The sequence below is a fragment of the Phlebotomus papatasi genome, chromosome 3 (genome assembly GCF_024763615.1).
Source record: "Phlebotomus papatasi isolate M1 chromosome 3, Ppap_2.1, whole genome shotgun sequence".
Lineage (NCBI taxonomy): Eukaryota > Metazoa > Arthropoda > Insecta > Diptera > Psychodidae > Phlebotomus > Phlebotomus papatasi.
In genome coordinates this window covers 1,816,809-1,843,881 of record NC_077224.1, presented here as the reverse complement: position 1 = coordinate 1,843,881, position 27,073 = coordinate 1,816,809, and the positions used below count along the sequence as shown (strand labels likewise).

At 33.6% G+C, this 27,073-nt stretch overlaps 1 protein-coding gene across 2 annotated transcripts; it reads right to left on the bottom strand.

The window, feature by feature from the left end:
* Positions 1–285: 285 nt before the first annotated feature.
* On the bottom strand, positions 286–26,474 carry LOC129806446 (UPF0047 protein YjbQ). 2 transcript variants are annotated; one of them, XR_008752164.1, is made up of 5 exons: positions 25,675–26,454; positions 4,857–4,911; positions 4,649–4,730; positions 1,195–1,556; positions 286–321 (listed from the first exon to the last, which is right to left on the bottom strand). XR_008752164.1 is itself a non-coding variant. In XM_055855040.1 (4 exons), the coding sequence occupies exons 1-4, from the start codon at positions 25,832–25,834 to the stop codon at positions 1,341–1,343; spliced, it is 513 nt and encodes a 170-aa protein (XP_055711015.1). In that variant the 5' UTR covers positions 25,835–26,474; the 3' UTR covers positions 286–1,340. The 2 variants fall into 2 exon arrangements, 1 of the variants encoding a protein (XP_055711015.1); XM_055855040.1 differs by having other exon boundaries at positions 286–1,556; positions 25,675–26,474.
* Positions 26,475–27,073: the final 599 nt, after the last annotated feature.

Below are 27,073 nucleotides of genomic sequence, written 5' to 3'. Positions count from 1 at the left end.
TCAATACAATCCCTTATTTAAATAAGAGAATGAGGCATAGTTTTTTCGTGTTTTTTTTTCATAGAATAATTCTTGTAATGTTTTCACAAGAAATCACCATCCTGTCGATATATAAGTTATTACAATAACAAATGCCCATAATTGCGTGCAACGTGGTTTTGTGTATTTCATTTATATTTTTATAGGATTCTTTATTTCTCTTTTTTTCTGTATTGTGTTTGTTCATTTTAGTATTCTGCGTCTTTTTCTCTGTTTACAAAAGAAAGATTAACACCCATTTATCAATTTTTCTTTTTTGGCTGGTTTATTGATGTTGATTCCCTTTTAAAAAAATATATATTTTTATCTTTCGAATTGACCCAGGAAACGAAAGTTAATTTTATTGAAATGTTTTTTTTTTGCGCATAAAAAAATAATAATGAATTTAAATTGATGGTTAATTTACAAATTTGGTGGTTGTAGACAAAAAAGTATAACAATATATTTGTTTTTTTTTAATTATTCTTCCATTTTTTGTTTGTAAAACATTTCTTATATTGAACTTTATAATAATTAATAATTGAAGCTGTGATTCTTTCTCATTATTAAATTTATTAAATTATATTAGAATTTTATTATTTTGCTTTCATGTAAATTTTACTCAAGTTTTACTCAAGATTTACCCAAAAATAACTTCAAAACTTACTTTTATAATCCCGACTTCTTAGTGGCACTTATGGTCATCAGTTAGTCGTTTTCACTATTTTTTTTCTATTTATCCCAAAAAAAAATAATCTGTAAATTTATTTAATATTTCACTACAATATTTTTCTATTGGAAATCTTTCTAAAGTTGATCATCCTTTTACAATTCAAATCATAAAGCCTACTTTGAAATGAAAGAATCACAGCTCCATAAGCTAAAACAGGCTTATCACTAGTTTTTCTTTTCCCCATTAGTACTTTTCTTTCCCATTTCTAACTCATTTTTTCTCTCTATAATATTGCTAATGAAGAGGATCGATGTGTGTTTGAAAGTGCAAAAACTTCTGTCCAAAACGTCCTCTTTCAAAATTATTCCTTGATTAGAATTAAATTCTGACTTCTGATCCTAGTGTTAATCCCCGCACAATGCAATCATCCTACCTTAACCTTGATTGATCTTTGCTTTATACCACCTCAAAAGGAACATACTAGCACATTTTCTTTGCCTCACCTGTTTTTAAACTTTTGTTACTCAAGTGCTGCTGCTGTCCTGTCCTTTTTCACAATTTACATTTTGTTGGTTTTGTAGTGAATGTGAGACTCTTCGCTCCCTCGTGCTGACGATTACCGACTGTCACGAGCGGAGCGGGGCCTTCCCTAACTGGACGTAGAGGCAATTGGTGATACCGGCGACAGGGGACTGCGCGCCGAATCCCTCGGACAGCCGGACAGTGTTATCACTAACTTACGACTACCCGCATGATCACGATGCTCACATAGCCAGACACCTTGCCACGTGCCCAGCGACAGTTTGCCGTCTGTGATGGGGATTGTCAATGAACTGCCCAGGAAGCAGGCTTTCACATGTGCGGGCTGTAAAAAGGCAAAACATTACTGCACATTCTCCTTCTATTTATCTTTTTTTATTTTTTTGGTCACAATGCAATAACACACCAAGTTTCTAGCTCTTTTTTTTCTGTGGGTGCCTTTTTTGTACTAATTGACTTTATGGTTTCACCTCGCTCACTTTCATGACAGAGTTGGGCAGCAAACAGTTTAAAGATTTCTATATTGAACAATTGCTAAAAAGAAGTAGCAAACCATAAACGAAAAGTTACCATTTACATATTTGGTTAGTACTTTTTGTCCGGCAACTGCTGACCGGTTAGCACATTTTTGCTCATGGATTCAGCAAAAATATGATTGTTTACCGGTTCACAACCGATTTGAACCGATTCCCAAATCACTCAAAAGATCCCCCCTAAAATAGTTTTAGGAATAATAGAATTCATTTTTGGACAAAAATTACCTAAAGCTTCATAACCGGCTCATTACCGGTTCACAATCGATTTGAACCGATTCACAAATCACTCAAAAGATCCCCCCCTAAAAAAGTTTTAAGAGTAATAGAATTAATTTTTGGACAAAAATTACTTAAAGCTTCATAACCGGTTCACAACCGATTTGAACCGATTCACAAATCGCTCAAAAGATCCCCCCTAAAATAGTTTTAAGAGTAATAAAATTGATTTTCGGACAAAAATTACTTAAAGCTTCATAACCGGTTCGCAATCGATTTAAACCGATTTATAAAACACTCAAAATACCTTACGAGTAATATACAGTAAACTCTCGCAAATTTAGGCATTTGGGACCGAAATGTCAACCGAATTAGAGAGAAATTCGTGCATCACTTTTTTTTTGAAATGCAACGATTTTTTGTTTACCTGCGTACTCATATTAAATTTACATGCTCATAATAATTGTAAATTTTATGAAAGCCCCTTAATAATGCAAAATCACATCACAACTGAGACAAAACATGGCAAATTTGAACATATTTGCTTTATTCGATAATCTCAATCGAATTTGAAAAATATCAGCAAACTCTTTTCAAATTTAGCTGCTGCCCGAATTAAAAGGTAGCCCGATGTTAAAGGAGCCGAATTAGCGAGAGTCTACTGTAATTGAATTTTGGAATTAGTCATCCGGTTCGTTACTTGTTCATAACAGGGAATCTAAGTGGCGCAATAGGCAAGGCAGTTGGGTCTTGGGCGGTGAGATCTCTGACTCGACTCTCACAGTTGTGAGTTCGAGTCCCGCCCGGAGCAAGCACCTGAATGTCAAGAAAAGACATTTTCCACTGTGATAAAAACATAATTAAATTCTAATAGGCAGATAGTAAATGTTACTAGGCAATTTTTAGAATATTATATCGCTCCTTGGAAATTACAAGAGATCAACTCACTTTTTTGCGATTTTGAGATTCTAATACACTTAGAAAGACAATTTAATAAATTTTCAGATGATATAAGTCATTAAATTTTGTTATTAGAAAAGTTTTTCAACATTTTATTTAATCTTTTTGATTGCTTGCATAACTTGTGTTGGTTTTGTCCCAAACCGGAATCCTAAGTGACTAAAAGGGTCTTCAGAATACTGGAACAAAAACTTATCAAAAAGAATCTTCTTGCAGTTTAATGCACAGATGGTGTTTTACGTAATTTGAGTGCTTTAAAATTATTTTTTCGGACAGAAAACAAGTTAAGACAAGACCTATCATTTTTTTTTATTTGAAAAAAAAAAAAATTTTGTACCACTAAAATGAGGTAAAACATCTTCTGTTCATCAAACTGCTAAAAGCTTCTTTTTGATAAGTTTTTGTTCCAGTATTCTGAAGACCCTTTTAGTCACTTAGGATTCCGGTTTGGGACAAAACCAACACGACACGATGAGACTTAGCAGTCAGCATTGTTTTACATCAAATTTCGGTAGAAAACTTGTTTTTTCCGACTGTATCACAGAAAATTGCACACTTTTGCCTCTAACAAAAGAAGATTCTTAGCCCCGGGAGTGGTTTAAAAGGCATATATGTCAGCTATATGGACAAATTCGGCTGAAAGGTGATAGGATCTTCCCATTTTTTTGGACATTTTTTGGTTGTCAAGTTCCATCCCCTTTAAGACCTCAATTAATCCCTTATTTTTGTTCGTTAAACATTTTTCTTGCAATATTTTAGCAAAATTCATGGAAAACTTTATAAAAATGATTCTAATTAGGTTAATAAAGTTATTAATTAAATTACTAAAAGATATTTGCTGTCACTGATTGAAAAAAAAATACTTGGCTAGGCGCCAAGGCTATCCACCATTTTGGCGTATTTCCACTAGGATTTGTCTCTTTGGACCACCAAATTACCTCTTTTTATTCTCTGTGTAACAAACTTTCAAGGTAATGTTTTGTAGTTATACAGAAGAATTTGTAACTGAGCTCTATTACAAACAAATGTTTGTACAGCTACAAACTTTGGAGTTAAAGGTTTGTAACTCATTCATTTTAAAAACAAAGGTTTGTTCAGCTACAAACTTTGGAGGTAAAGGGTTGTAAATATTAAAGTTTCATTTTTCAATATGCTTTTATTAAAAATTAAAAAAAGAATGAAAAACTAATAAATATTTCATAACAGTTACAGCTCTTTACAAATAAGTTTGTTCTAGAGCAAAACGTTTGTGAAATAGGCGACCTACAAACCTTTAACTCCAATGTTTGTAGCTGAACAAACCTTTGTTTGTAAAATGAATGAGTTACAAACTTTTAACTCCTGGGTTTGTAACTGTACAAATTCGGCTGTAAAACTACAAACCTTTGTATTGGAACCACATTCTACCTCCATTTGTAACTTTTTATACGGAAACTACAAAACTTTAACTCCTTTTCTACAAACTTTTTTTGTCTGAGAGTGAAAAGCTACTTCTAAATACGTTCCCTCTCCATGGGAAGAGATTGCTCTTATATTTTTATTACTCGTTAATCTGTAGCGGATATTATTACTTCTGCACATACAATCTTTTATCTAAGAAAAATCTCTGGACTTTGCTTTTTAACTCTGTCTTGACAAATTGAAAATAAAAATATATCTCCCTTTTTTATTTCAATCTAACCACTTTGAAAAAATAATCACTCACCATATCATCAGGTCCCTCACATGAATGTCGATAAGGTAAACCTTCGGGGACTATTTTATTTAGCATCATTTCCATATCGTCCCTGTTAACATTCAGTTGCATTTTGAGGGAGAGAGATTGAAAATTTTCCAATGAATATTTTAATGGGGATTTTATCGGGAAAAAAATACAACAACAAAAAAATATATATATAATATTAATAATTTACCTGACATCTGGATCCCAGCTCTCATTTAGCGCTAAACTTGCGGATGTGTGTAAAACTGAAAATGAGAAAAAAACGTAGAGATGTGTTTTAGATCATCAGTCATTAGGGAATGTTTCACTGCTCGAACTCAAAGAGAGAGCAGTTATATAATCGACTTTTTTTCAACTTTGCACTGTTCTGGAGCTTAAACGGTAAGAGATATCGACTTCCGGTCTTCGGTGACCTCTCCTCAAATGACATTATCTCGTGCCCAACCTCTTTATTTTTCCTCCCTCCCCTTTCATACGTTCCCTATCCCTCAAAAAATAGGTCAAAAATGAGGTTTTCCCAATTTTGCAAAAAATTGGCCCAAGCTTTTTCAATGATTTTTGGATATGTCTTAGAGCTAGTCCTGGCGAACATTTCGTCCAAACATATCTATGACCGGAAAATTCGCCATTTTGAATTATTGAAGGTCAAAGGTCAACTTCTTTGGAAGTCTCATTTTTCAACCGAATTGGTTAAATTTGGATTTTTTGGAAAGATATTGAAATTTTGAACCCGACTGCATCGGTCTTCATCGGTAATGAACCGGTTAAGTACCGTTTTTTGTTCAATTTTACATCCCCTATAATAAAAATTTCCTTACGAAAATATTTTTAAAAAAATGGGTTTTCAGTTTTCTATATTTATAGGTATTTGTTGGTAATTTAGATAATTTGTGGCTGACAATAAATGTCAACCAGTCCAGCGGTTCAAAAGGCTCAAACTCACGAGATATAACTTTGCTGGAATTTTTTTTAAAAAGAAAGAATTTTTATCTATTATGGGGCCGCGGGGAGCCACTGTCAATGACACGTCTTAACGGTCACTGAATTTAAATTCTTTACATTAATTCTTTGCAAACTCCATTGATTTAGATAGAGTAACTATCCAAGAACACAAATTGGCAACCAGAATTCAAATTAGGAAAGAGACTGAAGGCCAATTTGAACAAATTCGACGGGATGCCAAATTTTTCATTCGCCATTTTGTGCAAAAATTTTGCATGACTTTCCACAAAGCGAGAAAAGAACAACAAAATGTATTTCCAATTAATTGAAGGACTAAAGTAGCTAAAAATTCATTCGCTATAGCAATTCAGATAACAATTACCCAAGAATAAATCATCTAAAATCACTCAGTTTGCGTATGATGTATAATACCATGGTAAGGAATGGGTTAAATAATTTCTTAATAGCTTTCTCATTGTCTATACACAATTAAATCTTCAGTAACCCTATGTGCGTACAAAAAATATGCTAACGAAGACGACTTTCTCGTGAGTTCGAGCATTTCGCAAAGCTGGGACGCTTTGCCATCTCTTTTTAGGACATTCTCTCCCCTTTCATCTTCCTTCTTTTGCTTAATAAATGTGCAAAAAAAAACGATCGCACCTAATCCCTTCACTCTGTCATTAATACAAATTGATTGACTTGGAAAGTGGTAATATATATTTTTTTCTCTTCACTCATGTAACTTTATGACTCCTAAATTGACACGCTTTATCTACCACCCCTAAAGGTCTCTTTTTTTTTTCTTCGTGTGCTCCTTCTGGATAAATTAGGTGAAGAGTTTTAGCATAAAACGAATTGATTGCCTCATTGCAGCTATAAAGTTCGTCGCAGTGAATTTGTAAGTAAATTTGTGGAACAGACCGCGTATTGTGCTGTGCTTTCTGCTGCCACAACACTTTTCGAAAACCCACAAATTTTCCACCTCATACCACGAATTTCCCCCCCCCCCTTTCAGACAATTTTTCCTGAACCTACAATACACTTTTGGAAGAAGAGACCTAGCATATGGTGCGCGGTAGTTTTCTCAGGGTGGCTAAAAGTGCCCCACTCAACAAGCCTCTCTCTCTCTCTCTCTGTCCATTGCACATCAACTGCAGTTTTTAAGGTTATCCCCCGTACCTCAATTGCATACACACAACACGTTCTCCAACAGTATAAAATATTCCCGGTATAAGCGATATAAACGAAATGTTCAAGTGTCGAGGGAAGAAAATCGTAAAGTTAAATCCATGACATTCTCCTGACCCCGCTACTATAACACTGGATAAATTATTTACATCAAACACAAATAACACACTTTTTTGCTGTTCCTTGCAATCCAATTCTTTGGCACTATGTACAAGTCTAAAAGAGGAGGAACAGTTGGGTTGCTTAGAAAGTTCATTCATCTTTTACAAAAATTTAGAGATTACAACACTAAAAGAAAAAAACCTAAAAAGTTAAAACAACTCTATGGCAGAGTTGAATTAACTCTACGAATATCGATGTGATTATTACTCTTTTCCGATGTAAAATTTCATCTCGACTGAAGTATATGCTAAAGTGTTTTCGTTTTAAGAATATACTTCAGTCAAGAAGATTTTCGTGTGACAAAGTTCATAAGGAACATCAACTAGAAATATGCCTAACGTCGTTATCACACTTGCACATTAAAATTTTATTGTGATTCACATTAATTGTCCCTTATGAGCGTCCAAATATGTTATTTGTGTCTTTGAGTCACTTAATATTTGGGGTTTTTCTATTTATTGATAAAGAAGTGGACTTGGCCTGCAAAAATAAGTTTAAATTTACCTAATGAATAAATATTTTTCACATTAAAAAATTAAAGAGAAAATCGCATTAATTTTTCGCATTAATGCTATAAATCAATTTATATCAAATTTTGCTGGCCAAGTCTACTTTTTTATCAACAAATAGATCAAAAATTAAATATCAATTGATTCAAACACACAAATTACATATTTGGACTCTCACAACATTAAAATTTTAATGTGCAAGTGTGATAACACAGTAACAGTGTTTCATGAAGACATGTGCGTGCATCATACATGATATTTCGCTCGGAGCATAGGGAACTTGAGGTCAAGAAAATATTAATAAAGAAAATGATAAAATAAGAAAAAAACATAAAATTGCAAAACATATTCATTTTGGGATTTGAAAGAGTTATTTTAACACTAAAAAAGATTTTTTTTTTAACTCTTGAAACGAGTTATTTATACTCTTTTGTCAGGTAAATTTTAGGAAGAAAAAGTTAAAACAACTCTTCCGAATATTACAACTAAATAGAAGTAAAATCAACTCTAAAATATAGTTAATCGAAAATAACAACGAAAAAGAGTTAATTCAACATCGATTCGAGTAAGTTTTACTCGATTATTTTTCTGAGCACTGAGAAAAAAAGGGGTGCGATTAACTTTTTTTCCTCATAACTTTGACACTTTCTAGGTGTAAAAATATATCAACATTTTTTAATGTTAATTTTACACCTTTTTAAGGGTAAAATTAACAAGAAAAAGGGTAACTTTAACCCCTAATACACCTATAAAACATAATATTTACACCGATTTCGAATAAATAATGCAGGGTAAAATAAACATTTCCGGAATTTATTTTAACTTTTTCGGATTTCTCTCAGTGAGTGAATAAATTTGGTGAATTGACTGGATTCAGTGTATTTTCGTTGTAAAGTATAATCTACATATTAAACCTTTTATTCAATTACGCCTTACATGTAATCTCTTTCGTTTAGTAAACATGTTTTCTAAATTTCCTATGAGAGTGAGCGAGATGACTAGATATAGGTCTCATTCACTGTCATTGAAACTAATAATAAGTCCAATAAAATAAATAATGTACTATAGTAATGCCCAACGCACAATACACAAGGAGTATTTATCGTCATAAATGAGTATAGATGTCTGATATCTATATGAAAATGATAGCGAAGACTTTACAAATTTCTTCTATACACTGGTAAAAATGAAAGGGTCACCGATGATCATTTGAAAGGATCACTGTTTTCACACTTATTTAACTCCGGAATAAACGAATGAAAACAATGAAAAAGCCATCTATGGTGTTCGCTCAGATGAGAGAAATATGATAGGAGTAATAAATTTACGATAAAAAGTAATCTATCGCGATAAATGTGCATACAAAATTTCAAAAGATTCAAGTGAAACTTTCAAAGGATCAAATATGATCCATTTTTGTTGAAAAGGGCAAATTTGACCCTTTTATTTTTACCAGTGTATAACCGTATAAAAGAGCCCCATATTCGGATCAATGCGGAATTTTTATATCCGAAATATAACAATTTTTTATTTTATGCTTAATCACGTCATCCTGTACGGTAAAATGTATTGATTATAACTAAATAAAATATAATGACTCTGTAATACCAATCTTATAACTATCGACTGAAGAACTGTTATATCTTTTCCATTTTTCTTTATAATAATAATAATAATGCTGGCACAACATTCCGTAAAGGAACAAGTTCTTCCCCCAAGGGGATTTCTAGACATGCATTATTATTTTTTTCTTGTACAAGATGAGACTGTCAGTCCCATGCCACGTGAAATCATGTGCAATGAAGCTCACTGGATGCAATCCGAACACCTTCAACGCCAGAAAAATTCCTGGTGACCTAAAGAGGATTCGAACCCGGGCCACTTGCATCATAGAGCGAGTGCTCTACCACTTGACCCATTGAGTGCCTTAAATTACCATTCCGAAAATATTTTCGTTTTTGTTGTTAATTTTTGAGAGCCATTATTCAATGGTTCGGTTTCAGTGTGCTCACGCTTTATCACTAAACAACAAAAATGTCAAAACACTGAAAGATTATGCTTTTCATAAACTTTTTCTGAATTCTGGGCACTCTTTCTGCAATTTGATTTCACGAGAAATGATCTGGAAGCTGTCCTAATGCTTGTACTTGCGGTACATTGCAATTAAGGGAAGAAAATATTAGCTCTCACACTTTGTAAAATTTGCACTCGATTTCGAATTTCTGCTAAGCAAACAAAGCAGAATTTGACAATCTGGCAGCGTTATACAAAAAGAACACAAGTTGTATACAATTTGTCTTCTTTACAGAGCAAATGTAACTAAAAAATATCAAAATATGATGTTTATACAATTTCACGACATTATATAAACATAACAGCAAGAATATGTAAGATAAATATACTTTCGGTATTTTCGACATAGATTTACACATCTTTACTCAAAAATAGATAATATTATGACTTATTTATGGATCTAAAAACAATTGGTCATAATTTTAAGGGGAAATATTGATATATTAACTGGTATTTATCAATTAGCAAATTACTGTTATTTTCTATACATTTTTTAGGTTATTTTTTGGCATACAACGCACATAATTTGCAGATAATATACTTCCATCGTGTCCGTACATTATATTTTTTAGAAATAGCTCAATTACGTTTAAAATATACTGGTTACATTTGAGACATACATTATTTGGATATTAAATGCCGCTTGGGTAACTTCTGTTTGTAAACATGTTTTTACAATTTCCCATGAGAAAGAGCAAGATGACTAGTTTGGATTTTATTCTTTCTCACTGAAAAGTAAAAAACATGTTTACAAAACAAAAGTTATTGAGTGTTATGTCCAACGCACAATAACTTTTGTTTTATAAACATGTTTTTGACATTTCAATGAGAGTGAGTGAGATCTAGATCTAGTCATCTCGCTCACTCTCATAGGAAATTTTGAAAACATGTTTACAAAAAAGAATTATTGTACTTTGCTTACTGTCGTGCAAGTACCCATGACATGAATACCATTCGTTATTGCTGTCACTCTCTGATTCAACGTGTACAACCGGACAAGAAATTTATGATTTCTTTAGTCAAATTACCTCTTTAATTTACAAGTATGCCTTCCAACACATAACCCATTAAAAATAAAGCATTAAAATTAAATTTTTGCATGAAAAACTGTAAAAAATTTCCCTTTAAAGTCCTCGAACTTTTTCAGTCATCCATAAAACGATGAAGTGAAGAAGAATCTATTTCGTCTGCCCTGCAATGTTCCCCCTCTCGTGTATCCCGTGCTACCGCAGACAATTTTCGGGGAGAGTCACAAGGCACCCATTTCTCCACCCCAGAGCAGGAAAAATATGAAAGTCAGGCATTTAATGGCATTTTCAATATTTAAACGCCTAGGACAAGCTAACAGTACGACTGAAACCCATCAAATAAAAATTTCGGCTTGGAGGTTTTAAAAGTTTTAAAAACTTTTTAGTATATTTGTCCCGTGTATCAGTGCAAAAAAAAACAGCCAGAAAGATTGTGTAAAACTGGTAAAAATGGAACAACAATAAATTGTTTGAATGTAGCACAATTATTCCTTATAAGTGTGGCAAAGTTGTAAATCGATAGGACTTGGGTGAGAGAGATATTGTTGAGATTATTTTGGGGGTCAGGAAGTGTCAGTAGGGTAAAGGCTCATAATTTTGGACAGTCTGCTTATAAGCATCGATGTTTCAAGTTTGAAGTGCGATATTTTCAATACTAATTGACTTTTTTTATTACTCTCTTTTCAGAAGAGTTGTTTAGAAACTTAGCAAGCTATTTATCGTCTTATTTTTCTAAAATTAGTTTTAATACGTTTAAAAATGAATTGATATGTAAAGGTGAATTTGACTCTTATTTTGGACAACTTGGTTATTAAATTGGACAACTTGGCTGTAAATTTGGACAGCTAATCCGCCTCAACAGGATGCCCATTGTTCTTCATTTCATGAACCAATCTTACCAAGTCCTCTTCCTGTTCATGTAAGGGAAACGTAGAATGTCACAGAAGCCCGGAAACTTTCCATATCATTCATTAAAGTGAGTTGACTTCGGTACTCCAAGTACGTGCGGATTCGCTCATTCCCTGACCTTTCCGGGAGCCTTTCAGGACATTTCTCGCTATATCTCTTTCGTAGAGATGATGCTCCTTTGTTTCTCCAGGCATTTGTCCAACCTAGTCATCACAAAAGCTAAAACTTCACGAAATTTCGTGAGAAAAACACCTGTCCAAAATAAGAGCCATCACCTCACTGGTAAATATCTTAGAAAATTTCCCATTTTTCACACGAAAAATATAATTCACAAGGCAAATCTCACTTCAGGTCAAATGTACAAATCACCACTAACGTGAATCAACACACTATTCAATGAATATTCAATAATATCATTCAAAAAGAGCGAAGAAACATTGTTAGAACTTCACCACAGCTAAATAAGACTGAAGTAAACACGAAGTTCTGCCATATTTCTCGTAAGCAATTGCTGACACTGAATTTTCAACAAAGCAATTTCAACTCAAATCATATTCAAAATTTAACGTATTTAGTGTTAAAATCTTTCAAAAAGAACAAATATTTAGATAGAATTCATTATTCATCAAATATTGGAATAAAAATCCATCATTTTAATCAATTTATTTTCAGTGTCCAATTTTATCCTCAAAGTGTCCAAAATAAGAAACTGGACAAAATTATGAACCTTTCCCCTATATAGTATAGTGGTACACGATACTCTCAGATTTGTGAACTTTAATTTGTGGGATATAACACAAAAATTGCCTGGAAAAACATAATGTTTATGCAGAAAATTTTCAGCAGTCATTCACCAGAGGCTGATTTATTATACACTTTTCATATCAATTAATCACTCAGCAAGTGTTAGAACAAAAACTACATATACTCTGGGATTATGCCAGAATTGTGTAGAAAAGACATGCTGAAAATTGTATCAAAAGTTACTTCTCTCTTTTTTTTTTACTGCATAATTGCAAACATGGGATTATTCACTGTGACCTCTCTCTGCCAGAAAGTCAAAAACAACAAATGAGCGCTTATGATAAACTAATAAAGTAACTTATTAAAAAATTAGCCGCGCATTTGAGGATATTGGCGCGTAAAATTTGCGTGATTGCTAAGTCAATTAGTATCTTCTCAGAAGGAACACATGAAGGTGCGAATTTTCGAGTAAATTTCATTAATGTACAATCATCTCTGTACTCAGTTGTGCAGAACTCTATCAAATAAACTTTCAATTTGAGAAAGTTCACGTGCCTTATCCGTGGTTGATAACACACTAATCATGAGAGATTGATTTCATAATCATCCACAATGAATCAGTGATTCTCTATTTCCCACTGACTTTCTTTCAAAATGAAAATGTTGAGAAAAGAGGATATTTCCAAAGGAACAAGTTCCTTTATATTGGGAGTATTTCAATGCATATTCAACCCATATCGCGAGTAAATAATATTTTTTCTTCGTCCCATTCAAAAAGATTCCGTTTTGGAGGATGATGATTGTTTTACATTAACATCAAGGAAATGAAATTCTCCTTCCTCTTTTATACATCTTTCACAACACCTTGTCGTATACTCTTCAAAATATCAACTTCTTTTATTGTTAAAAATTGATTATTTACACAATATAATCATAGAGTCATATTGTGGACAATATTTGTGGAAATATGGTGAAGAAAATCATTGAAATATAGCTTTGTTATTATTCTTGCGAAAAAGCATAGACAATTGACTTGCATTTCTCGGCCTATCACTTTTGAGAGTAAAATTAACATGAAAAAAAGTAAGTTTAACCCCTAATACACCTAAAAAAACATAATATTTACACCGATTTCGGATCAATACTACAGCGTAAAATCAACATTTTCGGAATGTTACTTTAACTTTTTCGGATTTCTCTCAAGTGGGGAAAGTGCCCATGCTTCGTACAATCTCAAGCTTCGTAATGATTAAATTTTTCCTAATATTTCTGAATAAATGTGACTCCGAAATTTGAAAAACTGACCACTTTCCCCTAGTTCTTAAAATACACTAAGAAAAAACCTAAAAAGTTAAAACAACTCTATGGCAGAGTTGAATTAACTCTATGAATATCGATGTAATTCTTACTCTTTTTCGATGTAAAATTTCATCTCGACTGAAGTATATGCTTAAGTGTTTTCGTTTTAAGAATATACTTCAGTCAAGAAGATTTTCGTGTGACAAAGTTCATATAGAACATCAACTAGAAATATGCCTAACAGTGTTTCATGAAGACATGTGCGTGCATCATCATACATGATATTTCGCTCGGAACATAGGGAACATGAGGTCAAGAAAATATTAATAAAGAAAATTATAAAATAAAAAATTAATAAAATTGTAAAACATACTCATTTTAGGATTTGAAAGAGCTATTTTAACACTAAAAAAGATTTTTTTTAACTCTTAACACAAGTTATTTTCAGTCTTAAAAAGAGTTATTTATACTCTTTTGTTATGTAAATTTTAGGAAGAAAAAGTTAAAACAACTCTTCCGAATATTACACCTAAATATTATAGAAGTAAAATCAACTCTAAAATATAGTTAATGGAAAATCACAACGAAAAAAAGTTAATTCAACATTGAATCGAGTAAGTTTTACTCGATTATTTTTCTGAGTGTACGAATGCGATATGTCATATTTATTGAGAAACATAAGACAAATTTAGTCATTACGAGGCTTGGGATCGTACGATGCATGAGCACTTTCCCCTATCCTCGAAACGTCGTGAAAAATTATAGAGTAAAAATCAACAGAGTCTCCGATTTGTTTATTAGATGAGATTCTTAACAATCTCACATCCTAACAAAATCTCATGTTCTCCGATCGGCCCCAAACTTTGCCAAAATGTGTTTCGACGTTTCGACACTTTCTGACCACGAATATATGAATGGCTAAAAAATGTTCCCGTCCGTCCGGCCGCTCTTTGGAGCTCAATAGCTCCTGAACTAAGAAAGATATCGTCTTACGGTTTCCGGTAAAGGTTATATGTCGGGTGAAAATTGCAACTTGGTCCATTGACCCACCACCCCCTCAAAGAAATTAAATGCAAATATCACTTTAAATGGAAAGTTCTTAAATCGCGCGCAATTCAACTGTGAGAGAGAGATAGAGACACAAATAACTCACTTGACAAACGTCTGGCGGCGCTGCGGTTGCAAAAAATTTCTAAAATGCCACAAAATATTTTCTTCTCTATTTTATCCTTATTAGTAGGTCGTGTCCCTTCTTGTAATGCGTACTTTTGCATTCCTTATTAACCAAAAATAGTGTTGTACAAAAGGGTTTTTCTCAAACTTATCCTGAATTTTGGGACAGCTCAAAAGAATATGAGTCTTCCAGCTCAAAATTTCATCCTAATGTTTTTGTTGTAATATCGAAGAGTATTTACAATTAACCCAAATAACTGTTTTCAACTAAATTATTAAAAGCATTTTCTTGTGAAAATGACTTAACTCTAAGGAATTAAACAATTTTCACATTAACAAAACCTCTCATTTTCTCTACGTGAATTTTCGCGGCATTTCAAAGAATCTGAACGGGCACCACCAAATTCACTTCGGCTTTTCTTTTAGCTCAGGCCTGTTTTAGAGTGTTGTATGCTGTGAAGTTTCCAAAAGGTGACGTGGGTCCGCTCTGGTTAAAATAGAACCGGAGATACACTCAGTCCCGGGATTATGCACATTTTCGGGACCGAAAAATAAAAACGCGCGAAATGGCATTATGCATCGAGAAAATTTGCATACACGCAGGCGATTTTTTTTGAATGAATCGGCCGTAGAACGAATTTCGCTCGGAGTAAAAGTAGTCATAACAATAAGATTCAACTGTTCAAAAGAAATTCATCAACAAACAGTAGGTACTCTTTGACCGTTCTTCAATAAATTCTTATAATATTTAAAATTTTTATCTTAATAAAAGAGATTGAAGTATTATTCTGAAAAATGAGCTTAGTGTCTTCAAATGTCCTGCGTCACAAAATAGTATAATTTCAGGCGCATTTCAAAAATGATTTCATAAATTGACTCTCAAGGGTAGGCAAAATTGCATAATTGTATGTGCATAATCTCGTCAGGTGCATGCATAATTCCGAAGTGCATAATACCGGGACTGAGTGTATGAGGGGTCAAAGTTCACGAAATTCAACCACTATATCTCCTGTTCTACTTGACTGATTTTGATGAGTGAGGGCGCAAATTAAAGGTCTCGCGAAGCAGTACAGCTTTATAGAACATTTAAACATGGTACAAACTTGGTAAACTTCTGTGATATAATCGAAGTTCGTCATATGGACACTAGGGCCGCTAGTGTCAAAAAATGAGTTCAAAAACAAATAAACCTTATTTATCTCGGCTCCTGAGCAACCAATAACATCAAGTTCTTCGGGAAGATTATAGATAACATTCTGGTCTACATTTCACCCTATATCGTCTTTCTGTCAGTTCATCCAAATCTTAGATATTTTGCATTAAATACAAAATTTGTGTAACTTCAGCTCTAAATCGAATTTTCATGCATTCCGAGTTCGATCACGTTAAGAATCTCACCTACAATAAGTTGATCTAGGCTTATCACTACACTTGAGAGAAATCCGAAAAAGTTAAAATAACATTCCGGAAATGTTTATTTTACCCTGCATTATTTATCCTAAATCGGTGTAAATATTACCCTTTTTAGGAGTATTAGGGGTTAAAGTTACCTTTTTTCATGTTAATTTTACCTTTAGAAAGGTGTAAAATTAACATTAAAAAATGTTGATATATTTTTACACATTTAAAATGTTAAAGTAATGAGGGAAAAAAGTTAATCGCACCCTCTTTTTTTTCTCAGTGTATTTTTTCTATTTTCTTGCCATTTTATTGATTTTTGAAAAAATAAAAAAAAATACATAAATCCACAATATTTTTCCTAGACAAGACTTTTTTTTTTAAATTCTCCTCCAGACGCCATTCGCCTTTGGGGATTTTCTTCGATTTTCATTGTCCACTTTCCAATCCATCGTGGCAATAAGTGAGAAAGTGGAGCACAAGGGAAATAATTAACCTATTTCAATGGTGTTTTGACACAAATTCGATTGGCAGTGAATGAAACACTCCAACCCCATTCTGCTTCTACCTCTTTACGCTCATATTTACACCTCGTGCCATCCACAAGCACACCACCCTTTCTCATTGGCTATACCAACCATTTAATTAACAATTTTCATAATTTTCCAAATTGATCCTTCGTACCTGGCCAAAATATGCCCCCCAAACCCCACACAAATACTAAAAATCAATGTTAATACTAAATCATCTGGATTGTCTAACCAATACACCCCCAAACACCTCTTACTACCCTCTTCCATCCATTCAATATTGTAACGTAATTTCATTAACAAATCCTATTTAATTTCTTTTTCTATTGGTCACCCTTCTATTGTCGTGTACCGAGAGCTGCGAGTGAGCAAAGAAATTCACTTAAATAACACATGAGTAGCATTTTCCAACTCAAATCCACCACCCTTCACCCCAAAAGCACGCACAGTCGCGGAAATAAGTGTACAACCAATCCCTCCTCTCATTCTCTCACTCTTTCTCTTTGAGAACATATCATCAATTTGAATATTCATGGAGAAGTTAGTTTGGTGTTCACCAGTAAAAGTTCATGTAAAATTTCGCATTTCTTAAATTTCATGAATTTCTTCCTCTTTCTTCGAAAATGAGGTGCAAGCGCAACACTGCACCGGACATTGCGATTTTCCATTACGATGTTGAACTTGATGCACACCCAAAACTGTGCACGTAAACAGACTATCTTGACTTTTTTTTCAATGATTCCAGCACATTTTCTATACTAATTGATTTTTTTTGTTATTCTCTGTTGTTTAGAAACTTGTCAAGCTACTTATCGTCTTTGTTTTTACTAAAATTAGTCTTAATACATTTAAAAATGATTTAATATGTAAAGGTGAATTTGACTCAAATTAGGACACCTTGGTTGTAATTTTGGACACTTTAGTTCTAATTTTGGACAGTTAATCCGCCTCAATAGGATGCCCATTGTTCTCCATTTTAAAAATCTATATTACAAAGTCCTCTTCCTGTTTATGTAAGGGAACCGTAGAATGTCACAAGAAGACTGGAAACTTTCCATATCATTCATTAAAGTGAGTTGATTTCGGAAAATTGAAGAAATGAAAATGCGATAAACGGTGAGCAAAAAAAAACTGTACGATTAATTTCTCGTACAGTTTTTTTTTGCTCACCGTTTATTGTATTTTCCTTTTATTTTTTTTTTAATTTTCTTGTATTATTTTCACCTAGTGCCACCGAGTACGAGATAAAGGAATACGCTAATGGAAAATTTGCGTAAGAATTGCAATGAAAATGCGTAAATTAAGGAAATACGGTGAGGATACGGCGAGCATTTTATGGTCAATGTGATTTTGCCCTAAAAGTGCAAGTCACCATTAATGTGCATCAACACAATATTCAAAGAATATTTAATAATATCACTCAAAAAAGCGAGAAAAAATGTTAATACTTCACCACAGCTAAATAAGACTGAAGTAAAAACAAAGTACTGTCATATTTCTCGTAAGCAATTGCCCACGCTGAATTTTCAACAAAGCAATTATAACTGAAATCATATTCAAAATTTAACGTATTTAGTGTTAAAATCTTCAAAGAACAAATATTTAGATAGAATTCATTATTCAATAAATATTAAAATGAAAATCCGTAATTTCTATCATTTTATTTTTAGTGTCCAATTTTACGCACAAAGTGTCCAAATTTAGAAACTGTCCAAAATTATGAGCTCTTACCCTAATGCTAACATTTGTACGTTTTTAAGTTACTTGAGAAAATTAACTGATTTGGAAAATCACTCGAAAAACATAGGGAAAGTGTACCAAATTTCGACCAGCTTCTAATTTCGGCCACTTTGAGTGTAATTTCGGCCATGAAAATAAATTAATTAAAATTATGTGTGTTATCTTCGAATAGTCAATGAATTCATTTTGCTTTTAATATTTATTCAATTTAGGATGTATTACCACAGAGATCGTTAAATTTTAGGTATAATTTGAATTTAAATTGCGTTGTGAAAACTCAGTGTGGAAAGAGTCTTACAAAAAATGTGACAGATCGATTGTGTTTCTAGCAGTTTTACGATTTGTGGTGAAGTGCAAAATGTTTTCCTTCGGTGTTTTTCATGATAATTGATTAGTTTTCATTAAAGATTGTTTCTGTTTATGTTAATAGTGAATCAATCTTTAAATTTTGGGTGAAATTTCCCAGCTGGATCCTGTATTTCGCGTAAAAGAGTATATACTTTGTGAGCGTCTCTCCGGTGAGGTAGTGTTGCCTATTCCGGCAACATCTTTTGCTTTTCTAAATGTCTTATTCATTCTTTGTTTTTTTTTTTCAATTTCTGAGTTCTACAATGTCCAGAGAAAAAAAAACCATCGCTTCTATGAAAAAGATGATGTAGAAAAGGCCTTGGAAGAGTACGGGAAGGGCAAATTGCTACGGGAATCTGCGCGTAAATTTGATATGCTACTCTTCAGGTCTTCAGGACAAATTACACGGAAGATCTCAGGGCTTGTGGGTCATAAAAACGTATTAAATTAAATATTAAACTCGTTTCGCTTGACGTTTTGAAATTTTCTATCCGTTGCGTCACACAAGGTCGTCAGAAAAAAGGTGGCCGGTATTTCACTCAAAGTGTCCGGAATACTACCCAAAGCAATGTCCATTATTATTAATTTTTAAATATTTTAGGAAGTGATTTAAAGAAAACAAAGATGATAAACTAGTTTTCAAGGTTTCACAGAATCCTCCCGATAAGGGAGTAACAAATATCAGTATGAATTAAAAATATTGCATTTCAAACTTAGGACTTCGGTGCTTATATGCAACTATGCCGAAATTTGGCACACTTACTCTATTTGAATAATCTAATAAGGTCTTCTAGGAGTTCTAAAAAAAAGAATTATATATTTTGTCACATTTTGCCCCACATTCCCCTACGTTTATTTCTTTTAGCCATAGAATCACAAAGTCTAAATTTAAATAATTGTTCGAATCAACCCCACACTTGCACGCTATTCAGAATTGCAAAATTGCCCCAAAATTTCCCAAACCCAAATATTTTGCACGGAATGTCGCATCCCTCACCGGTGATTGCTCAGTAATTTCCGTTCAACGCCAAGCGGATCCCGCGGATGTGCCCAGAGATATTTCCGCGAGTGTATAATAGTATTAAATAGGGGCTCCAACTATCGGTATTCTTTTTTTTTATTTTTTTGAGGTGAGAGGGAGGAGAGTTTTGAGTAAGTATAGGACAAAAAAAGGAACCTGTGTGAACACCTTTTGGGTGAAAGAGAGAAAAACTGTGTTTAGGGTCAAACATAGGTTGATGGTTGTACTTGGAAACATCAATAAAACTCTCCACTATTCATTCACACTGGCATAAATTTTTTTTTGTCGTCATCATCAGAGAGAGAGAGGGAGAGAATGTAGCCATTTACCAGCCCCTCCGTGGAAAATCATTCACCACGAAAATCCCCTGAAAACTCCCGCGATTTCTTTTTTCATCCTGCGGCAAAGACCAAACAATATAGCGCGGGAAGTTTGTGTCTGGTGAGTCAATTGACTTCCACCATATGACCAATTTATTGACCATCCAAACTGACCATCAGACATGATTTAATCGTGCAAAAAAGGTGGAGATTTTCCGAGAAACTGTCGCAATTTCACCCACATTGTTTTGTTTGTCACTTCCAGGGCAAACCTTTCTTCATTTCCCGGAAGATTCGTCAGGGTAATTGTCCAAGAGAGATTCACGGAATTCTCTTTAGCTAATTAACTATGAGAATAAAGCCATATCGAGCAGTTTTTATCGCAATATAGCTGTGATTCTTTTTTTTTCAGCTCTGAATATTCATGAAAATTACAGATATTGCAACTGATCTAGAAATTAAATCTGTGTAGTGATAGGAAAATTTTAATTTTCCCAATTTAAAGTTTTCACTTCTTAGAGGTTTTTTAAAAGGTCCCCACTAAAAAGGTTTCAAAAAATTGAGACTGGTACAAAAATAAATCCTTTGAGATTGTGTTTGTCAATTCAACATTAATTGCCACTCAACTGAAATCCGAAACAGTTAATACGGGACACGGGACTCAAACCATGAATTTTTAGTAACATTTTCAATAGGGATTATTACATATGAGCATCACTGTAATTGCTTATTTACAAATTTAAGACTTTTGGAAACTGAGATAAGCTACAAATTTGAAAACCATGTAACTTAGGGGAATGCAGGCATGGTTCGCACAGAGTGAACCTTCAAACAACTCAAATTTTCTCTTTGTTTGCAAAGAGGTAGTTCGTCATTTCTTAGAAGTAAGATAGATCATTATTAAGCTCATGAAACGAGATGAGAAATGGTAGGTCAGCTCTTTGCCAACAAAGAGAAAAATCGCATCGTTTAAAGGTTCACTCTGTGCGAACCATGCCTACATTCCCCTAAGCGGGAATTGTACTTCCTTAATAGATAGAGATATTTTCAGAGTTAAGACTGAAGAGATAAATGGACCAAAAGAATGATTCAAAAGGAGAAAACCGACACATGTATGAATATTAATAGTAATGGGATAAGCTCTCAAAATATCTACTCAAAAATACTGGATAAATATAGTGAGTCTCAAAAGTTTGTTGCCTAATGTATGTTCGAGAAACCATGTGGAAAAAATTATAGAATATTTTTTTCACTTTTTTTCTTTTTGGAAATGACTCTCCTGTAATCCTTTAGGAGTGCTCAAAAGTGCTTTCGTATCATTTACTGTTTACCGGTTTCAACCAATTTGAACCAATTTACAAATCACTAAAAACACTGCACAAAAACCGAAGGAGTAGTATAATTGAGTTTCGAACAAAGATCAGCTATCGGTTATGTACCGGTTTATTACCGGTTGATAATCGATTGGAATCCAGGCTTGTGAGGAATTCCAAGACCTTTCATGAGCCCAAACATGATACCATTCGGTTGAAAAATACGCTGTTAAGAGCCTTTTTAACCTTTGACCTTGGAAAAACGTTATTAAGAATAATTCAACGATATTTTCGTATATCAACGCATATCCGCCTAGGTAATCTCTAAAATATATCCAAAAATGAAGAAAATATCGATAATCATTTAATCAAAATAGGAACATATCCTCATTTCAGCTCTTAATTAGGATCGAAAGAACACCTATTGGCACCCTCTTTTATACCATTTACGATATGAAATTTGAATACTTCTCTTTATAGATCAACACAGATTAATGTCTAAAAAGTCATATTACTTGCAGTATATTATATGTAAAATAAAAAATAATGAAATTTTGAGCCCTATTTTTGGAATATTTGGCTTACAGAAAATATCAATACTGATTAGCTCAATTGAGGCACATTTCTCGTTAAGATAGAGAAAAATTATCTTCAACAAAGTTGTAGAAGAGGAATAAATTTCCCATTAAAATATATCTAAGGTAAAGTGCCCTCACATCGACCAGTTCCTCAATTCGACCGGTAGAGTTATTTATTCAATTTATTTATATTTGCACTAATATTTAGCGTATGATCTAACATTAAAAGGTCAATAAATTATTTCATAAATAAATACGAATCAGTAACAATTTTATAGAAATTCACTACCACACATTCAAATATTGACTATCGGTCGAGTCGAGGAATCGGTCGACTCGAGGGCACTTTACCTTATTTGATATTTTTAACGTTTGCGAGAGTAAAACATCACAAATTATCCGAAGACTGACAAAATTTGCCCCAGCAATTTTGAGAATCTCCACAAAATCGACTTTTAGATAATGATTCGAAAATCACATTTCTTTCGAGATATAGGAAAATAGTCTTCTACAATGTTGTAGATGTAGACCAGTAAATTTCCTATAAGAATATGCTCATTATAAAACATTTAAGTTTTCTCAGAGCTCGTGAATTAAATATGCGTTTTCACAAGTTTTGCCCCAGTCTCCCCTACTGACAAAAAGAGCTCCTACATCTTTTTCAGAAGAGTTGTTTGGAACTTTGAAAAATAGTTTATCAGTTTTGTTTTCTTTAAATGAAATACTAAATTAAATAAATAGTAGGGAAGACTGGGGCAAAAAGTCACAAATCAAAAAATTCAAAATTCAATATCTTCCAAGGTAAAAAAGATAGCGGCTCAAATTTTTTTCTATAGATAGCCTCCATAGACCTTCTTCAATGTCGTGAGTTTATTAAAATTTGAACAAGAAATATAGAAAATAAAAAATATCGAAAATTTTAGCTCTATTTATGAAATATTTTCCGTGCAGAAGATAATAATTATTACCTACTTATTTTCCAAAATTGATGCACTGGTAAATATTTTCTAAATAATTTGGATTTTTTGAATAAGATCCGCTATCTATTTTAGAATTTTACAAAGATTCTTTTCACCAGAAATCCTTTTATTAAAAACGATCACTTGGGGTAAAAAGTAACATAGCTATGGAGCAAAAAGTAACAAACACCGAAACAATTTCTGATGTTCCACGGTGAAAAGAAACGTCAATGCTATGTGTCGCCGCTTGTTGTTTGCATTGGTCAAACGATTTGCAGTCTTTTGTGTGTGTGTGTTTTTTTTTTTTTGTAAAATAGCTGAAAATACGCTTTTCTCGCTCAGATAGAGAAAACGGTGTTTTACCAAGGTAGAAGTATAAATTTCCTATGAAAATATGTAATCTAGGTATTTTACTTAAATTTACGGAAGCCCGTGATGAAGTGAATCAAAATATGATAATACCCAATGTCTGGTACTATTTGCCCCAGCATTTTTGAGAATGATCACAAAATTACCTTTTATAAATCGGCTCGATAAACGTATTTCCTTACAAAATAGAGGAATATTACTTTCACAGAGTTGTAGAGCGGTAAAATTCCTATAAAACTGTGCTAATTAAAAATTTCGGAGGTGCACGGGTAGTTTGTAAAAAAATAAAATATCCGTTTTGTGACTTTTTACCCCAGTCTCCCCTACTGAAAAAAATGAGTTCTTACATCTTTTTCAGGAGAGTTATTTGGAAGGTTGAAAAGTAATTTATCATTTTTTGTTTTCTTTAAATGAAATCCTAAAATAAATAAACAATACTCAGTCATTGTCAATTAAAAAATTAAAATCATACAGTAGAGTCTCCTAAATTCGAACGCTCAGGGGATATTTTTGACATTTCTGACCTCCCAAATTCCAACGATTTTTTTTTAAACTAACGAAATTTACGTGAGATTACATTGTACTTTGAATCAAATTCCCGTACTTTCACACAAGTCTTAGCAGCAACGTACTTTCTTTTCATTTTATACAATCATAATGTTTGTAAGTATTCAGGAATAAGCACATAAATATGATTTTCAGTCATTCAGAATACGATTTTTATTACATAACCTCACAATTGGCATTTTGAATCCAAACGTTGATCGTTCGAATTTGAGAGATTCAGATTTGAGAGACTCTACTGTAATTTTAATTGATTTAGTTACTTGGCCGAAATTACACTCAAAGTGGCCAAAATTTAAAGCTGCCCGAAATTAGGCACATTTCCCCTAGAGCTTAATTAACATTGAAAGGTCTTTTATATACAGTAGACTCTCACTAATTCGGCTCTTTTAACATCGGGCTACTTTTTAATTCGGGCAGCAGTTAAATTTGAAAAAAGTTTGTTGTCATTTTTCAAGTTTGATTATAATCATCAAATGAATCAAATATGCTCAAATTTGGCATGGTTTGTCTTAGTTTTGGTGTAATTTTGCATTATTGAGGGATTTTCATGCAATTTACGTTAAATATGAGTGTGCAAACTCAATATCTATATGCACATGAATAAGAAATCGTTTCATTTCAAAAACTTTTTCGCCCGAATGTCTGTCTAATTCGGCTGACATTTCGGTCCCATATGCCCGAATTTGAGAGAGTCTACTGTATGACCTCAAAATTATTTTATATTTAACCCTCGAAAACTCGTCCGGATTACGCCGATCAGGATTAGAAAGCGGGCACTGTAGTACTCAATCATTGTTAATTCAAAAATAAAATCCATAATTTTAATTGATTTAGTTACACTTGCACATTAAAATTTTAATATGATTCACATTAATTGTTGCTGGTGAGAGTAGAAATGTGTAATTTGTGTGTTTGAATCATTTTATATTCAAAATTTGATCTATTTGTTGATAAAAAGGTAGACTTGGCCCGCAAAATTTGATATAAATTGATTTATAGCATTAATACGAAAAATTAATGCGATTTTCTCTTTAATTTTTTAATGTGAAAAATATTTATGCTTTAGGTAAATTCAAACTTATTTTTGCAGGCCAAGTCCACTTCTTTATCAATAAATAGAAAAACCCCTAAATATTAAGTGACTCAAGGACACAAATAACATATTTGGAGGCTCACAAGCGACAATTAATGTGAATCACATTAAAATTTTAATGTGCAAGTGTGATAACGCCTTACACTAAGTTGCCGAAATTTAAAGCTGTCCGAAATTAGTCACATTTCCCCTAGAGCTTAAATAACATTGAAAGGTCTTTTATATAGTTGATACCTATTCAGAAGTTTGGAAAAGAATTCGAGTAGTTTGCGATTTTCTCGCCAATTTAATTGTGTTTTTCAATTTATTCATAATCTAATTTGAATGAACTTTAAACCTAACCAAGATAAGAATATTTGGAGAAAAGCTTAAAGGCATAAAGGGTTATCACTAAAATCACTGGCACTGTAAGTATGCTAAACCTTTTGCCTGGCCTTCTCTTCCGGAAAGATTAATTCCTCGTGAATCTGCGATTGTTCACGGATGACAGGAATTGTGGGGGCTTTTTTTTCGTGAAGTACAGGGAGAGAAAGTTTCTGAAATGGTGTGCTCCAGTAAGTTCTGGACCTATGTGCATCATCTCTCTTGATTGCAGAGAGCGACACAGAAGCATATCAATTGACACACTTCCACTCTCCGGCATTGAGAAAGGAAATTTTTGTGGGGTCCTCGTGGTTGCAAAAGGGGTTCAATGGGGGGATATGTATGTGTATTTGTGTGTGTATGCATTTGGGATATTTACTTTGAACGTGACACAGTCCCACGGAGAATTGTCCCAGTTCGGGCATCTGCCGGAGGATCTCTTCGGTGACAAGATGAACACCACGGTGCTGCGGTCTTAGGTTGATTTTTCGCTGAAACCACGCTGATCCCAGCTGAATTCCCCGATTGGATGAAGCCATTTTTTCAGGGTGGAATTCTGTGGGGAAGGTGATTTCGGGGGCAATCTCCCAATTATTGTGTCCTGGGCCTCCCTTGCTTTTTTTTAGCACGAGGGAGCGGGCTCTTCGGAGGGCTCAATCTGCACACTCACCACACACACACCCACACTACTCCTTTCTGCCCCCCCGGAAGCCACTAAGCCGTCACCCTTGTGACCCACACTCGCATGTGGACCTATCCACTCTGCCCTCACACTCCCCTTGCTCCCCTTTAGCCCACAGCACTGCACAACACTGTGTCCACCTTGGTGGCTATCCTTGGGGCCTCGACACGGTTAAATCTTAGGCGCCCCCGGATGAAAAAATGCGACAACTTGAGTGGGAATCAGCAGAAGAGGGAAGAAGTACCACCAACACTTTGGTCAACACAGGAGGAGCCTTCTCCCGTTTACCCAGAACCGCACTCTGGGTTTGATGCAGTCGATGGGCTCGCAGCACGCACTAGTTAAACATTTTTTTCACACAATACTCATTCAATTTCCATCAATATTCACTTCTTTTTCACACGAAAAAATACACGATTATACACATTCATCCCCCGTCACAAAATCTCTGCAATTTGACGGCGATGCCAGCGCCACAGGATGTCACTGTCAACTATGGCTGAACGAATCAGGCGAATGTGGTAGGTATCTTGGCTATTCGCCGTCGCCCGTAGCAAACCGTTAAAACTCAAATTTTTCCACATTTTTATGCGACAAAAAAACACCCAAATATCGCACAAAATAACATAATAATTGTGTTCCTTTACTTTTAATTTTTATTTCAATTATTTTAATTTTTTATTCACTTTTGAATGCAAAATACGCGAGAAAATCGAAAGGTTGTAGCACATCCCAGTGGACAATTCACCTGTCTTATAATGCCTGACAGCTTGACAATTTGTAAGGCATTCCGAACTGATTATTTGTAAGGAGTTGCAACATAAAATGATCCTGGAATTGATTTTAGGAATTTTTTTTGAATCTTCTTTTTTCCTTTAAAGTTTAAACTTTCTTTTGACATCTTTCCAGACAGATTTCAGATAACGCGCACAATCACATAATCACAAGAAAAAAGTCCAGAGACGACTATTACGGGCTTCAGGACTTAGCCATCTGGCTTAATTCCTTTAATTCCTAATCAGGCACGATTTTTTACAAAATTGTTGTTTAGGATTGAATAAGGGCAAATGATTCACTAGATTTTGAAAAATCAGTA

Bases quoted from the DNA above. Each gene is read 5' to 3' on its own strand.
- LOC129806446 (XM_055855040.1), bottom strand. From the start codon at position 25,834: ATGGCTTCATCCAATCGGGGAATTCAGCTGGGATCAGCGTGGTTTCAG. The intron at 4,912-25,674 runs GTAAATATCCCA...TCTCATTTTCAG, and splicing joins GGGACTGTGTCACGTTCAAA to TTTTACACACATCCGCAAGT. The intron at 1,557-4,648 runs GTGAGTGATTAT...GCCTTTTTACAG, and splicing joins GTGAGGGACCTGATGATATG to CCCGCACATGTGAAAGCCTG.